The sequence below is a fragment of the Bos javanicus genome, chromosome 11 (genome assembly GCF_032452875.1).
Source record: "Bos javanicus breed banteng chromosome 11, ARS-OSU_banteng_1.0, whole genome shotgun sequence".
In the NCBI taxonomy this organism is placed as follows: Eukaryota; Metazoa; Chordata; class Mammalia; order Artiodactyla; family Bovidae; genus Bos; species Bos javanicus.
Window position 1 is genome coordinate 44,533,632 of NC_083878.1, and position 18,020 is coordinate 44,551,651.

The following is an 18,020-nucleotide window of genomic DNA, read 5'->3' on the forward strand; positions in this document are numbered from 1 at the left end:
TACAAAGTTAGAAGCACACAAAGAGACACAAACGAACAGATTAAAAAACTCACTTGCAGATGCTCTGAACAACTGGCTAAAATTTCAAATCCTAGGCAAAATAGAATCTCAAAAGTCATATGCTCACCTTTCCAAATTCTAGAATAACTAAGCACTTTACCATCAGCACTCATTCTAGACCCAACTTTGACACAACTCCAACGACACTACCCAATCAGGCAGCCTATTCTTTTTTCCTGAAGTTGCTATAGGTGCCACAGAACAGACCTCAAATATTAAGCAAGGTCTATAATGCCCTTACCTATAGAGCCTTGTGCCACCAAACAGGTAAAAAAATCTTCAGGCTGGTAACTTAACAGCTAATACCTGGTAACATTTACTGTGCTAGGCACTGTTTTAAGCACTTACATGCAGTGGCAAGATTGTAAAAATACATTTCACCTGACACAATATGAACACGCTACTACTGTTTTTAAACAAAAAAACATTCAAGGTCAAGTATGTCATGTAAAAAAATTAAGGTAATGTTCTTACAAACTGCTCCACTTCAGTGAACTCACCGTTTTCTGAAGGCACTTTGCCCAGTGCACGAGCAGAGCAGGCTGAAGGCCAGTTTTTTCCTGGCCTCGTAGAGTGTTTATGTCACGCTGAACTAGAAGTCGCAATTTTGCTGAGGTCCCAGGTCTAAAAAAAGTTTTATTTAATGAAATTGATTTATAAACATGCAGTTCAACACTTACATGTATGTTAATCATCACATGATAATTAAAACTTTACATGAGAATTAAGTCCCTGTGCAGTTAAGTTAAAGGAATTTTTTTTTTAAACTACTTACACTGCTTTTCTATGAATTAGATTACAAACTGCATCCCACCATGCTTTCTGTCTTTCTGTGCAAAGCTGTTTACACACAGGCAGTGGCAAGCACAGAGGCTGATAGAAGCTGCAGTGAGAATTAGACTTTTCCTTTAACTGTAAGTGGCTGGTATATATTACTCCAAGCAGAAATACCTGTTTTATTTACAAAAAAAAAATCAATTTAGGGGGAAAAAAAAAACCAAAACAGTATTCATGGTATTTAAGTTATTAAAATCTATGCTTACTTCAAGATCTAAAATACATATTGACTCAGGTGCATTTGTTTCAAGTCTTGAGGTTTCCTGGGGCAAATGATGAAAAAGCTGTTTTAGCCATTTTCGAATTGCAGGTAAGGTAGGCAATGAATCCCACTGTAAGCCAAGCCAGGTGAGGTGTTGAAGACTACCATTATGTGCCCTAATGGCACCTGAAATAAAGCAAAAAAAACAAAAAAAAACAGCTTGAGGTTTTGGAAATTTTTGTGTGCCATCAGTTTTGCCAACATAAAAAACTGACTCATAGTAATATTAAATGTAACTTAATGTTATAACTGCTTTTCAGTATCAGAGTACAGGGAAAATCTATAAGCAAAGTCTAGTGTTCTTAATAAAAAGAGTTTTGATGGAAAAAGTTCTTTTGAAGGAAAAAAAAGAGCCTCACTAGAACTCAATAAAACAAAATCTACTGACAGAGGTCAAATAAAGAATAGCCATCTGGTAATAAATCTTGAAACAACAGATCTTCCTTTCGGTAAAGAAATATGAAAACAGTGGGCTATCACTACATTAATAAATTAAGAAATTCAATACTAAAAAAGTTTATGGGCTTCCGAAAGCATAAAAGAAGAGCAAGCTTTCTGGTAATACAGCAATTTGCGAGACAAACACGTCCATAAACTTTATCCCAGTAATTATGTTTTTAGGAATCTGTATAGAAAAAGAAATGGAGACACCTAAAAATTGTCATCAGTATTTTTAATGTAAGTGAAAAAACTGGAAACAGCTTCCAGATGGAAACTGGCAAGTACATTATAGCTATTTCATTAAAAAGATTGTATTAGCATCAAAATGATACTTAGGAGAGAATTCATGACACCAATCACTTGTACAGAACTATTCAGAAGAAAAGCACCTGCTACCATAACCACTACCAATACCTCATATTACCCTCCCCCCATAAACCCTAAAAGTAATTCAGAATAATATTAAGTCATTATTTCTGGATAATCCCCCTGTTGCTATTATATATCTCCTGGTGTAAAAGGATTAAAATGTAAAGTGTTTCCTTAGGAAGATACCACTTACCAACATCATATCTAGCCAATTCATCAGGATCCGGTTCTTGTACATCAATGCTTCCAATATCATCATTACCAAGGAAAGAGCTATCCTTAGGTAACTGACGAGAAAACAGAGCGTCGTACAAAGCTGACTGCCCACTCCTGTTGGCAAAGGATTCTACAACCTCTTTTAAAAAGTCTTGCTTGTCACGACTTAAGTTTAGCAGCATATGCCCTGAAAAACAAATTATTTCCATCATTTAAAAGACACAGATTAAAGTTACATCTCTCAACAGTTTCATTCACTTACCCTAAGGGGAAATAACATGACATTCTCAGAATGAACCCTCCAGCCCCAAAACCACAGCTGGACCCAAAAGGGTGCTGATGTGAAAAATGAATAAACTATAGGTGTCAAAGCATCTGCGTCTATGTGCTAGAATAAAAGGAAAGGAAAAAAATGTGTGTGAAAAATCCCAAAAGGATTTCCTTTTGGAAAAGTGTGGGATTCAAGTGGCCAAAGGAGAACAGGATCAAGCTCAAATTTTCTGTCCTGATACACCAAATTTCTAAATCTGGCTGGTCAGAATCATCCTTTAAAGAGATTAAAATTTTTCTGTTTCATTTCTAGACTTCCACTCCCAGAGATTATGATTCCACAGATTTGAACCTATTTTAAAAACACTCCTTGGATGAGGTTCTAGTTCACATTCTAGTTCTAGTACACATGGATGTGCCTTGAAAGCACTATGGCTTTTCAGGTTTATGGTTTCAATCAGGCTGTTTGAAACAAAACAAAACAAACTTTTTTCCTGTAATTCTGTTGGCCAATCAGGTTTCGTTACTACCAGACAATTATCTCTTTAAAAATTTGCAGAGAGAAGCTCAGCAGGCCCAGATCAAAGACAGTACAACACAGTTCATTTTACAAACTGTGACCCTCTGCAAAGGTAGAAGGGAGATCTGAGAAAAAAAACAAAAGATCGCTTCAAGGACTCAAAGTTTGTCTCCTACAAAGAAGTAAGCTGTGGGGCAGAAGAGCCTTGACCAACAGTCTACGTACAGACCCCAGCTTATAGCTACTTGGATTTAAGATCATTTCCTAACTCTTAATGAAGGCCCTTCAACTTTACATCAAAACTGTCTCTTATAGAAACATTTCCCTACAGAGCCTTCAGTTCACTGTTTGACTCACTGGCTACCTGAACACTTTCAAGTTTGTGCCTTAGGAAAGCCAGAGAGTGTAACAGACCTTTAGGATCCAACCCAAATAGTAAGAATTGGGAATAAATCTACAAATTCCAACAACCTAACAGAATGTGAATATACACCTTCTGTCTTTGTTTCTAAGTTGTCAGCTCCTGAAGAGAGAGATCCCTAACTTTTTTACCTTTTATCCCCAGTGGCTAGAAAACCAATAACTTATTCTTAGGTCAAGAAGTGCTGTAAAATGTTCTGGATGGAGATTCTAGCAGCTAGATTAAGGATGGGTTAAGGAGTTTCTCCACACAGGAGCAAACAATATTTGTTCCTTTTAAAGAATATTTTTTATCATTTACCATTTTTTATCATTTGTTCTCTCCTCTCTCTCCCTAATTCAATACGGCAAGGGGAAAAAATTCTAACAAATTATCTCCTGGGCAGAGAGAAGACACTAGCTGTGTCTTTTTCTGTGTTCAAAAAGGAAAAAGTTCTTTTTTCTTTTTAAAATAAAATCAGTTAAATGTTACCAGTACCTGATTGGCTCAGACGATCATAGGCCATCATTTCCAGTAGGCTTTGTCCAGCTTCTCCTTTTATTAATTTAGTCTTTGGTCTTGGAATCTAATCATTTTAGAATCAAAAATCTTAATTTAGTGATACATTTCTAATAGTAAAATGTTCCTTTCTATTACACTGTACTTTTCTTCAATAATGAATAAACAGCCAACGGTTAAAGAGAGTTGGGAATCCAACTGCAAAACATCGGGAACTGGGGAATTTAGATAATCTAGAAAAGATGCCTACAAAGAGCATGTCTGAGAAATTACTTTCTATTAAGAACATGTTGGAGTTACAGCTGGGGAAACAAGAACATCTGGTTGGAGACCTTTTCTGCCTTGCACAGATAGACTGGGAGCAGCCTGGGACGACAGCTCTACACCACCCGGCACTGGACCCCCCACATGGAAATACCACACCCTTCCAGAGCGCAGACCACCTGAGAGACCAGCAGTGTAACAGGAACAACCTAGACAAGAAAAGGGCTCCAAGTCCTGTGCTATGAAGAAGAGGTGGAAGAACGACAAGTAAACAGAATGGTGAGAAGATGACAGCTGCCATCGAGTATTAAGAAAATTATCTTGTAAAAGAAGGGAACACCAAAAGAAAAAAAACATCACCAATGGGTAGCGGCTTGAGAAATATTTTTACTCCATGTAAGGAAGCACTAAGAACCAAATTATCTAAAAATAAAACAGGCTACCTTGAAAAGCTGCAACTGTCCATCACTGAACATGTTTAGTCCCAGCCAATGAACATTTATCATCCTGAAAGTAACTACACAGATGGTAGGTGCAGTGCTGTTAAACCTCTAGTAATTTTCTTACACTGGGAATGGCAGTATAATTTGATACAACCTCTGTGAGACTGGAAATTTGGCAATAACTCAAAATATTATAAATGCACAGATAGACACTGATCCTGCCATCCATCACTCAAACTCATTCCACCTCCAAATTTTCACATGGGAAATGGCACAAGCTAGTCACTGCAGAATTATTTTGAAGTAGCATAACAATATCTCGGTTTTAGGGCATCAGTTTAATGAAACCCAAACTATGGTACATCTATAGAATGAAATAACATCCAAGCATCAGAATAAATAACAGTGTTGTACTCAGCCTATGTTTTCTGTGCTGATATGGAAATATTGGAATTCAAAACTCAAAGTGGAGTTTTTACTGAATGGGTATCACTGTCACACAACTGTCAAGCCACTGTTTTTAGTCAGACAATAATAAGTCAGAGACCAACTGAACTCACTAGAACTACTGCAGTCCCTGATCAAGGGGCTGAAAACCCTACCATTCAAACAGCCTGCAGAATCAATCAGGAGGGAGATGTAGTTTTTACTATTTAAAAAGGTCAAAGTTGAATACAACAAACTAATAAATACAACAAAAAAGAAATAGACTCACAGATATAGAGAACAGAGACTAGTGGTTACTGTTGGGAGGAGGGGGAGGGTATCAGAGTGAAGAGGTGCAAACTACTGTGTATAAAATAAGCTACAAGGGTATAATATACAACACAGGAAATGCAGCCAATATTTTATAACTATGAACAGAGTATAATCTTTAAAAATCGTGAATCATTGTACTACATACCTGTAACCTACACAACATTGTACATCAACAATACTTCAATTTTTAAAAGGCCAATGTTTAGAGCAATTGACTGTGTCAACATAAAAATATCCATTTAAAAAATTTAATACATTACAATGTCCATTAAAGAGAACTGTTAGCTACTTGATAATTCTTTAAAAATATTAATCATAACAGTTTAATGCTTATACAGATTAGCAAACTTCATTAACTTCACTACTTTTCACTAATAAATTCCTTATGAACAAAATGCTTCTGCTGAGCTAACAGCAGCACTGTGGACTGCCCCTCAACAGGTTTTAAAAGGCCTAAGTATGTTAACTAGAAAAAGCAATAGCCTCCAACAGTCATTTTACAGTGAAACCCTTTTTCTTTCTCTCAAGCAAACGATTATTCTCTAAAGCTAACAATTTCTACAAGCTAGGAATAATCCACTTTGTGGAAGACTGCTCATTTCTTTTCAGATCAGAAATGATGCAAGCTCACTAAGAAAACATTAAAACTGCAAAAATGGATGAGGGGAGGGCAAGAGCCAACATCTCATCATCTAAAAACAAAGGCTCACATTCTGGCATATTCTCTTTATGTCACTTTCTATGCATAAAGTTGTTTCATGTTTCTGAGGATGAATAAGTATACTGCTGTGTAGTATATACTTATTAGTATTTATTACTAATAAATTAGTAATAAATACTAATAAGTAATAAATAAGTACTACTACTAAGTACTTACTAGTATACTTAGTAGTGTATACAACTGTTAATGTTGTATATATATTAAAAATTAAGTTTCCAATTAACATATTAAAAGTTAGGGTAAATAGTCTTCTATCACAGCTTATGTAACCATGCCCCCAAATTGACTTACTGATTAGATTTTCATTCAAGTTATGTGTATCTTTTTGAATCATGTTTTATCCATACTTGAGACTATTTCCTTGCAGGTTCCCAGAAATGGTACAGTAAAAGATCAAATTCTTCAAAACGATCTTCCAAACAGTCAAAGCAATGCCAACTGCCACCGGCAATGCATTAGTGTACCTGTCTCACCCGCCTCACTAGTACTGTATATTAATAAATCTTGTTATTCTTTCCCCCAAAGTATTTCATTTTAACTTTGTACATATTTCTTCCCATTTTCACCACATACCAGGACATACCCCATGTGAAGTACAATCAAGTCTCACTGAAAGGTCAACGGCACGCCAGACAGGGGGCGATTACCTGGAAGGCTATGAGATAGCAGAGCGCAGCCAGCTCCGAGAGCGCGCGCCACTGCACGTCACTGTGCTGGCCCATCTTCAGCAGCAGGGACCCAGCGTGCATGTAGAAATGGCCTCTCACTTCCAGGAACGTGGCTGAGAGCTCCTCGTTTCCACCTGCACAAAACTTCACAGACTGAAGAGCGCTATCAAAACTGGAATATTAAAGTATTAAACAGGTGTTAAACTACTACACTGTGAATAATCCATGTCATTATTTAATCCTAAATAAAACTGAGAAAGGAATTTACTTCAAGCATCACCTTCCACATCTAAATCCCAACAATCCATTCTGTTTTATGAATTACGAATCAAGTGCTTCGTGTTATTCAACATACTTCCTATATTTCAAGCGTTTTTAACCTCCAGAATGTCTTATTCCAAAACATCTTCTTGATCATATGGTTTCATTATTTAATTCAAAGTTGAAATTTCTCAAAATAAACATGCCATTTCACATTATAAGTAAACAACTAAGACACATGCCATTATCAAGATGAAAACTGCTTTTACTGTACATTTAACTACAGAGTTAATTATAATTCTTACTATTATTTGTAATCTACGTACTAATCAGTACTTTTTAATCCTAATGGTCCTCAAAATCTTCATTTTCTAAGAAAATCAAAAGCAAACAATAGAAATGTGAAGAATGATTTTGAAGTAGATTATAATAAGAAATCTGAGTAACAGATTATTTCTTCTAGCCTGTGAATTTCTGGAACTTGCAGAGGGTGTCAAGACTCCTCCAAGGGGTATGTGTAGTAGTAGTATCATAGCACTAAGAAATCTTCTTCCTCACCACTTTCTCATGGGACCAAAAGTTTTTAAGTATATAACCATGCCTACTTCCCCCCAACCATAAATATTTTCTAAAATCATCAGAAAGTTTGATTGAGTCTTTTTGGCTACTCCCTCATACTACCTATATGAAGACACCAAGTACTTCCTCAAGAAAACGACTTACTCTCCTACACCCCAGTGTAAAGAACTCCCTGCCATGTGAGATGGGGGAGGAACCATTACTTTTCAGAATATGAGTGTACACCAAGGAGCAGCAACCTTGTTCATTACGGACCCCATGCTGATGTGGCTCTGTGGGCACAGCAGCTCTGCCACAGGGCTCGCCTCTACCGCTGCAGTGCGCGAGCACACAGCTGACACAGCAGGAGATCGGCTGTGTCAGGGGAGCCCCACTCACAAGCAGGCAGGTGGTGAGCCTGGTTTAGCCCACAAGCTCTAAATTGACATACAAATCCAAGTGACGTGTCTGTTCAGTGGAATTTATTTTAATCAAATGGAGACACTGGTCCTCAGAATTATGGAAGAGCAACGAGGATGTGCATTTTCAGACTCAACTCTTTACTAAGCATTCCAAAACTAAACGTTTAATTACAAGAGTAACTTAATCAAGAACAGTAATAGAGTTCTCTAAGAATCAGAGTTTCACAAAACCAATTATAATATAATACTGCCCCAAAAGAAGATTCCTTCTAAGTAGTTCACCATATTATTAAGTATTACCTCTGGACATTACAGAAAAAATAATGACATTAAGTTGTTTAGACGAATGAACACAAACAGACATCTGTAATTTACACTGAAGTGCTCTCTCTAGGTCGGCCTACCTCTCCAGCAATTCTCTGCTCTCCTGCGCATCTCTCATGGACAGCGTGAGAAGCATCAGGTTAGCATAGGCTATAAGTAAGTCCTGACTGGTTGCTCGCCAGTTACTTTTATCAGACTCCAAACACTGTGAAGATTCCAGGTATTCCTGTTGTGCAAAAAGAACTCTAAGTTACGAAACTGTATCATGTGTTACAAAACTGAGTGTTTTACGACTACAAACCCCTTTGCCCATTCACAGGCTGAAAAACCATGTTGGTTTTAGATTAGCCTACAAAAACACCAAAAAATACACAAACATATTTCTCATATCTATCTCTTGAATCCACTCATTATAAATTGAAATCTTCCTGGTAAAATCAGCTCATTTCACAGCTGCTACACATAAACGAAAGAGACTTAGGTCATGGAGTGCAGTGGTTAAATACAAAGGGAAATACGGTAATTGTGAGACCCAACAGCCCTTACCTACCTTAAGGGTCTGTACTACACAGGAATTCCACTCTAAACTTGACCGCAGAGCTGTGTTCCTCTCTGCCTGGTGGCAGTGGGCCACAGCATCTCTCAGCCTGCTGTTGGAGCGATACAGCTCCACCAGTCGGATGTTCACGTGGACATCATCAGGCCTTGCATAAAGTTCTGACTGAATCAAGTCGAAAAGTTTATTCCATCCATCTTCACCTTTACAATCTAAAAGCTGTTCCTATTTATAAAGAACCATTAATTAGAGAAACATCTGTGCAATTTTAAAAACATCATGGTGCTCCTATGAGCACCATCCCACTGTGTCTGGCTTTAGTCAATTCCCACCCTACATACCTCATTAGTGCCCTCAGTCATTTCCAGAAGCTCAACCTCCAGAAAATACATGGAGAGAAACATCTGGGATTACACAGCTGCAGGAGGGCCTGGACTCAGCTCAGAACATCCCTGCATACCTGTCACGACCAGAAGGGACCCTTGCACCCACGTGTCCTCACCTTCCATGTGCTCTGGATCTCCCTAAGGCTGCTCAGTCCCCGTTCCCACTTCTCCTACTGTGGAGCTCCTACTATGCCACCATCTTCTTGGTCTTCACCTTCCCCCTTACTGAACGAGAGTCCCATTCCAAGACAGCTGCCATCACTTATCTGCTAGACTATGTACAGGTGGAGGAGGTGGTGACTGACTCACTCCCAGTGTCATCACCTGATCATGCCCCTCCTCCCCCAAACCTGTTTATAACATTTTACTAAAGGATGTGATATCCGGCCATGCCTCCCACTCCTTATCAGCACCTGGAACAGAACTTCGTTCATCCCTGCTGCTGCTAAGTCACTTTAGTCGTGTCCGACTCTGTGTGACCCCATAGACGGCAGCCCACCAGGCTCCCTCGTCCATGGGATTCTCCAGGCAAGAACACTGGAGTGGGTTGCCATTTCCTTCTCCAATGCATGAAAGTGAAAAGTGAAAGTGAAGTTGCTCAGTCGTGTCTGACTCTTAGCGACCCCATGGACTGCAGCCTACTAGGCTCCTCCATCCACGGGATTTTCCAGGCAAGAGTACTAGAGTGGGGTGCCATTGCCTTCTCCATCGTTCATCCCTAAGATACATCATGAACCTTCGTTCATCCCTAAGATACATCACTACCAGCAGCACAAGACACAGGACAGCCTGGCCACCCTGCTGTTTAACAGCTTCACCTTCACCACTCGACACCAGCCCCAGCCATCCATGTGGCAAAATCTATACTCTGAACCAATCACTCAGACCACAACACCCCCTCATTTTCTCACCTCCCTGGGGCCAGCACAGCCTCACTGCCACATCCCCTGCCTCTACCGCATGAAAAGGTCCTTTTAATTTTCCATAAAACACACACATACACTTTCCTTCCCTGTCAAGCTAAAACACCAGAGTCTTGCATCCAGTCACTCCCTACTTACAGATAGAACCCTCAGCTAGCTCTCTCTGCCCCTCCTGGAAGCCCCCTTCCCTGCAGTCTCCACCCCTGTGCACTAACAGATGAGCATGTGTAGGGCATCTGGGAGCATGGGGAATTACAACCAGGCCAACTGATTCACCTTCATAATCTCAAACCACCAGACTGGCAATGCCTAGAAAAAAGTCCTAGTTTACTTCTAAAGACTCATTTTCTTCACTCCCTGAAGAGTTTACTTCGTACTCCTCTTTCCTCTGACCCTCTCTTTAGGATCTCCACTCATCCTCCATGGAGAAAATGGAAGCCATGGCCTGTAAGCTCCACTTCCCCTTCCTGCACTCTCCTCCCGCCCACCGCCCAGTGAACCTCGCTCCTCATCAGTCTCCTCCTGGACCAGTTCCATAAACTTACACCTGGTCTGTAACTGCAAAGAACCCCTAGACATCAATTACATGTTTAAAATTAGGTAAAAGATCAGCCCCATTACAGATGTTTTTCAAAAACTACTCTCAAACCCAAAAGAAAGCCTTTCTGTCAATGATATTTTTGTTCATTAAAGAAGTGCCAAAAAAACTATTTATTTTAAGTAAGCTTCAACTTCTAGGAGAAACAGAATTACTCTGCTTAATAGTTATAAATTTCATGGATTTCTAGTCCAAAAGTTCCAGGAAAAAAATCTGACATAAGATTTATTAGTTTTAGACAACAGTATTTTTAAAGTCATTAAAGAAAATCAGGATGCTTCACAAACAATTAAACTTTTGTTACACTGCAAGAAAATAATCCTCTCCCCATTATACACATAGTCCATAACATCACTGTCACCAGACGGAATGGACTCTTGTAGCCAATGAAGAAAGTCATGACCAGTGAAAAATTATGTTTGAGGCATAAAACAAACATACTAATAAAGCAAAGAAATCTGCACTATGAAACAACATTTTTGATTAATACTTAAAACCCAGGTGCTTATCACAGGGAGAGAAAAAAAATAATGTTACTAGTATTCATCTCCATGGCTTTTAAAGACATTTTTTATTTAAAAATCTGTACACAATTGTTTATACCTGATATGTAATAGCTAAAAATTGGAAACACAGAATTTCCCCCCAAAGTAAATGGTTCACCGGTGGAACACACCAGTATGAGTACATACTACTCGGCAAAAAGGAAGGAACCTATCCTGACACACACAACTTGAAAGGTCTCAAGGGCACCATGCAGAATGAAGAGCCAACTGCAAAAGGTCACATGATGCCTGCTTCTATCATATGACATTTTTTAGTTACAAATTATAAAGACAGAGAACAAATTACCAGTTGGCAGAAGCTAAGGAGAGATAGATGTGACCACAAAAATGGAGGCATGAAAGACAGCCCCATGGTGATGCAGTGCTAGATACGCATGTCTACACGTGACGGGTGGAACAAGAACTACACGTGTACTGCACCCATGCCAAACCCTGCAGTGACTGTTCGACAGTCACACCAAGATGGAACCACCATTGAACCATTTACTTTTGGGGGAAATTCTGTGTTTCTGTTTGGATGGAGCACACTCAGGACCTTTCTGTACAACCTCTCCAACTTCCTGAGAAAAATCTCTATTTCAATAAAAAACATTAAAAAAATTCTACTGGAAACATTTATAAATGAGGGATGGGGGTCCTTTTAAAAAGAATATATATGAGAATTCCCCGAAAGTCCAGTGGTTAGGACTCAGTGCTCTTCCTGCAGGGGCCCTGGTTTCAATCCCTGGTTGGGGAACGAAGATCAAATAAGCTGCATGGCAGGGGGAACCAACAGACAATTAAAATTACAGTTAAAATTCTGTTTGTCTAGCACATTTTGGACAGTCTTTCTCCAAAAAGTCTCCTAGTAAACTATATTTCACTCAGTAAAGAATAACATGCAGAGCCAGTTAATACATTAGCAACACATTTCTATCACTTTTAGTAGTCATCTATAACACACTAGAGAAACTTTTAACTTTTGCTTGAAAACCTCACTATCCTGTAACACAGTCCTTCTCAAATTTATATAACGGTTCTTTGAAACTGTCACCTTCTGGGTAATTTGCACCCAATTAAGTGAAAGTTTTATAATAGAGCTCAATTTATAATAATTCTCAGCTCCACCATCTACTAATAGCTAAGGAACAGTAAAATCCCTAATACAGTAATCACTGCGAAGATAGATGAGATGCCACTTGGAAAGCAAACTGGGTGCTGGTGAAACAACACACCGTGACGCCTCATATACTGTGGAATGGCCATCGCCTCCACAGCGGCAACTACTCTGCTCATGCACACTGCGGTGCTACTGCCGATGGTCACAGCTCTTCTGTCACACCCCCAGACTTACACACAACTAGAGGTCTATTCCCCTAGGATGCCCCTTACCTCCACACACACCAGTTTACAGCTTACTACTTAAGTCATTGAAATTCCAAGTACCAGCAATAGCTGTGTCTTTAAGTTTTCTCTGACTGCTTTTATTATATGCTTTGTTTTCTTTAGTTTTTTACCTTTAGTTTATAAATTGCAGGACTTCCTGGAAAAAGTTTAGCTGCTCGTTCAACCCAGTATTTAGCTCTTCCATCAGTAACATCATTTTTACAGAGCAATTCTGCAATCTTCAACACAAGATCTTTCTGTGTTGGGTTTAATTCCACTGAACGCTGATACCAAAAACAATTAAGAAATTAGTAGGATTCCTAAAGTCTGTACACTCATACACAAAATTTAAAAACTTAACAAGTACTCCATTACAAACTCTATTTCTAAATGACAACACGTTATGGATGCTTGGGGCTGGTGCACTGGGACGACCCAGAGGGATGGTATGGGGAGGGAGGAGGGAGGAGGGTTCAGGATGGGGAACACATGTATACCTGTGGCGGATTCATTTTGATATTTGGCAAACTAACACAATTTGTAAAGTTTAAAAATAAAATAAAATTAAAAAAAAATTAAACTGTCTGCAAGTTTTTAGAAAATGAATAAAAATTTTTTTATTTGGTAAATGCAAAAAAGAAAAGGAAGGAGGGGAGAAAAGGAACCATGCATTTCTCACCATGGTAAACTTAAAATTTACAAGTATTAATAATCTTTTCCAAGTGCTAACCTCTCCATGACAAAATACAGCACTCTTTGGGCCAAATATTTTAAAATCTGTTTCAAGCTGTTTTGCTTAATAGTATGATGATATGAGTGCTTGTTTTCAAGACATCCATAAAACGTACCTGAATTACTTACTACCTCAATTAACCTGGACATTATGAGTGTGGTTATGTTCTAACCTTACACAGTTTATTTACCTTGTAACATTCAACAGCTTTCTCTATGTTTTCCTCCACTTCGTAAAGAAGACCGAGAAATCTGTGAGCTTTGGGATCCCTTTCTTGCACATTAATATATGTAGATATATATCTGTTCAGAAATAATAATATAAAAACAATCTTTAAAATACCACATTTAGAACTGTGTTTAAATGCAGAGAGAATATCTTACTCTAAGCAACCACTAAACTAATTTCTACTGTTTTCTGCTGAACATCACTATTTACTTAGAGCAGAGTATGCAGACAATTCAGAAGCATCCACAGGAAGAAACAGACAGCACCTAGACACACACACACACACACACACACACACAGTCAACAGCACCTAGACACAAAGTCGATAGCACCTATACACACACACGCACAAAGTCGACAGCACCTACACATACACAAAGTTGATAGCACCTAGACACACACACACAGTCAATAGCACCACCTACACACACAGTTGACAGCACCTAGACATACACACAGTTGACAGCACCTAGACATACACACACACAGAGTTGAAAGCACCTAGACACAAACACACAGTAAAGAGCACCTATACACACACATAAACAGTCGACGACATCTATATACACACACACACAAAGTCAAGGACACACTCACTCTATCATTAAACGCTACATTCACCAAAAGTTTCCCTCAGTGCTACCCACTCATAAGAAATGAACATGTAAGTTCTACCTTTTTTTCTATTACACTTTGGTAAAGCACTAAAAAGTTTTGCAGAGAAATTACAAAGTGATTACAGTAAATCTTTAAGTTATCATAATGCAAAATACTAAAGAGCACTAATTCCCGAACAACCACTAAGATAATCTGTTCATCTTTTAAACAATAACATCTAAGGGGACTGCACAGGAGTCACTCAGTATACCACCAAATGCAGATGACTTGATTATAAACAAGCGTCTTCTAGGCCCAGTGCACGTTATCACAGGAAGAATCAGACCAAAGATCAACATTGAAGGAAAAAGTGTCATTTTATAAAGTAAGGAACTACAGCTGTTAGGTCAATAAAGGTGCTAACATTTTCTTAACAAAATTTTCATCTTCCCATCAATGCCTTCAATAGCCTACCTCCCTCTTAATTTCCAGCTTTAAGCTACTGAAAATCAGGAGATCAGATCACCAACCTTCTTGGCCTTGGAGGATCACTCACTAGTAGTCAACTAAAGTTATCTCTGACACAAGCTATTCTCCCACCCAGGAATTGGTTTAGTCTTGTACTCACTGCTATTTTCTAGCTGATGAAAGTAGCAGATAGCTAACCAGAAAGAAATCGAGATGTAAGCACGGTTCCCTTTTATTCTAACCCAGAACAATCTCTAGAGAAAGTTTAATGCCAGATGACAGTTTGGTACTTACTTTTTAGCAAGATCATATTCTTTAGCTTCATAATACAGCTTTGCAAAATAGAATCCTTTCATTGACTTCTAAAAAAAAAAATTAAGAATTATTTTATTCTTCATATTTCAAATTTTGCATGTTTTTCACAAGAACTAAAATCTGTTGTAACAATGTTAACATCCACTCAGTATTCTTGACTGAAAAAAATCCCATGGACCGAAGAGCTGGTGGGCTACAGTTCCTAGGGTGACAAAGAGTTGGACAAGACTGAGCACACAAGCAACCTCGCACTTAAAAGGTAAAAACTGCCTGTAGAAATGCATACATATTTTAAATCATGAAACTACATCTAATTCTCATGAAACAACAAACAAATTTAAGAAAGACAAGATGACATCAGAAATTAAGAATTTATATATCAACAAGAAACCCTAGGAACTGTGTGGTTTCCTCTCACTTTACAGATAAGTAAACAGACAGAGCCCGCTTTCCTGGCGGAGAAGAAGTACACCAGAGAGAGACCTCACTGCTCCTGCCATACGCACGCCTTTATGCGGGAAGAGTAACGAAGTACTGCAGAGCCACTGAGGCACTGGGGCTTCCGGGTCCCGTTACTGACCTCTGCACAGACCATTATCTTACACTCAAGGAGTTAGAGAGGCAGAAATAAAATCTGCCTCTCCTGGTATTAATTCTCCTGGTAATAATCCAAGTCCACACCCTGGTTCTTTTATGTCTACAGGCTCCGAAGTCCAGAATGCAGGAGCACACCAGATGACGTCATATACACATGATAAAAGTACAGAGCATCAAACACCTTATTTTGAAAATGACAGGACACAGAAAAATAAAAATCAATGTATTATGTAAAAAGAGCAATTCTTTCATTTACTGATTTTATTTCTAAAAAGTATGGATGTTAGATGTTGCTGTGCCTACTAGTCTCCAGGCACCATTCTGAGTGCTGGGGAATCGGCAGTAAACAAAGTCTGTCTTCAAGCAGGAAGCTTGCACTTCAGGAAGGGTGACAAGCAGACAGTAATCTCCATGGAGGCAGGACAGAATGCTCTTACAGCACCTCATCAGTTCTCTATAGAACACCTCATTTTGACAAAGCTACAATCAGTACTTGTCCCACAAAGCACAGGCACCCTAATAGTGCCTATCTAGCTGGGAGTTTCTTCTCCCTTAGCTGGTGAGGGTGGAGGTGCACAGACAAGGCATCACATAATTTATACAATGGGACAGAGACAAGCTTGTGAGGGAAAGTCTTGGGAAGGGGGATACTTGACTAGAAACCTGATTAATGTGCAGAAGTGGTTACCTGGGGCAGGTGAACTGCAAAAATTTAACACCGCTCCACTGTTTACTATGGAGTATTTCCATTTTCTCCTTTTTATGAACTCTCTTCTTTTATGAACAGAAGACACTCCTGAATGGCACCCATCTTCCTGAAACACTCTTTTCATGTCTTCAATGAACACAGGTTCTCCTCACTTCATTTCTACCATGGTGGTCATTTCCTCTCCAACTCCTCTTCCCTCTCAGGGTGTCTCATCTGGGACATAATCCATCTCACCGAGGACTACCCTGACTCAGATATGTGTCTTTGCTTCTCCTGAGCTCTAAACTTATGTGCAAATGATCAAGATGTGTTAGTTCTACCTTCTGGGTTACCTCAACCCACGTTTTTCTACATCTCTAATGCTACTGTCAAAGTCCAAGCCTGCTATCACGTCTCTGTGGGATGACTGAAATGGCTATTCCTGTTTCCCTCTCAAAGTTAGTCAAAACGTAACACAAATGACACTGTGTATTTACAACTGTAAATCCTTTTTTGTCTTCCATTACACTTTGAAAATATCCCTATTTCTCACCAAAGACTAGCATGACACGGTATCTGCCTAGCTCTCCAACTTTACCTTGTCTGCTCCATGCATGCTATGGTCTAAAACCAGTGACTAAAACCAGAATGCAACTCTCCAACTGGGGTAGTCCTGAGGAGTCTGTTTAATTTAAACAAAGGCAACAGTAGGTACTGATATGATATGGTTTCTGCCCAGTACATTCAATGTCAGAGTGAAAAAATTCAATGAAGTTAAATAAATGGCAGAGTAACTATGATTCTCTTAAGCCAATGCTTCGTCATCTAATCAGAGACATGTATGAATTCATGACCAAGATTTTCACTAACCTAGTCAAAGGAGAGCCAGGGGAAAGTGAGTCTGAGGATCAACTGAGGAAGAGCACCCAGTAGGGTGTGTGTGGCTCATGTCTGGTACAGGAACAGATATGAAAAGCAGAGCAAGTGGAGGGCCCCCAGGGCCTCTCACCTCCCCTGTACACCATGGGCGGTTAGGTCCAGTACACCTATCGGAGCATCACACAAGTATATCTCAAACCAAGCTGAGTAGAGAGTCAAATTCCAGTGAAGCAAACAGGAAAAACTCATTTTACCTAGATTTTCACTAGGATTAAAGATCCTAAAACTGGGTTCTCCCAATCCTTTTGATCTTTTTAGTTTTAAGCCGAGGTTATCAGAAAAGTTACCGTACTGGCTTTAGGCAGTCAAACATTGAAAGAACTCACCTTTGGTCATGTCTTGATCCTTGTAGAGAACTACCATTGGATCATTTACTCAGTAACATAACTACGTTTACATCTGCACTCAATGTAAACTGGGTTTAGACCTTCATGAGAGAGGTTGGTTCTACTCTAATGATAATGATTGTTTCCTTAACAAGCCTCCTCAGAACAAGAGGAACCATGGTTCAGACAATGGGGGCATGAGTTTGCCTGAGGAGCAACCTAGTCAAACAGAACATCAGTGAGGTTCTGACTGAATGCTTCTAAGAATCCCATCTAGGCAGGACAACAGAGTCACAACAGGTGGTGTTTCAGATGGCAACAAAGCTATAAAGAGACATGAAGGAAACTTAAACCAATCTCAAAAGGCTACATTTTTAGGATTCCAACTATATTACATTTTGGAAAAGGCAAAACTACGTAG

The 18,020-nt window shown here is 39.1% G+C and overlaps 1 protein-coding gene across 4 annotated transcripts in view; it reads right to left on the minus strand.

Moving 5' to 3' along the window:
• Positions 1–18,020, minus strand: part of LOC133257058 (E3 SUMO-protein ligase RanBP2-like) — a 61,341-nt gene that overhangs the window by 28,502 nt on the left and 14,819 nt on the right. For all 4 annotated transcript variants that reach the window (XM_061432516.1, XM_061432518.1, XM_061432517.1 and 1 more), the window contains exons 2-12: positions 15,029–15,096; positions 13,632–13,743; positions 12,840–12,992; positions 8,865–9,095; positions 8,395–8,540; positions 6,729–6,921; positions 3,874–3,961; positions 2,163–2,372; positions 1,104–1,285; positions 836–1,011; positions 561–684 (exon numbers count right to left, since the gene is read on the minus strand). In XM_061432516.1, coding sequence (XP_061288500.1) covers positions 561–684; positions 836–1,011; positions 1,104–1,285; positions 2,163–2,372; positions 3,874–3,961; positions 6,729–6,921; positions 8,395–8,540; positions 8,865–9,095; positions 12,840–12,992; positions 13,632–13,743; positions 15,029–15,096 — 1,683 coding nt within the window. The remainder of the gene's footprint in view (positions 1–560; positions 685–835; positions 1,012–1,103; positions 1,286–2,162; positions 2,373–3,873; positions 3,962–6,728; positions 6,922–8,394; positions 8,541–8,864; positions 9,096–12,839; positions 12,993–13,631; positions 13,744–15,028; positions 15,097–18,020) is intronic.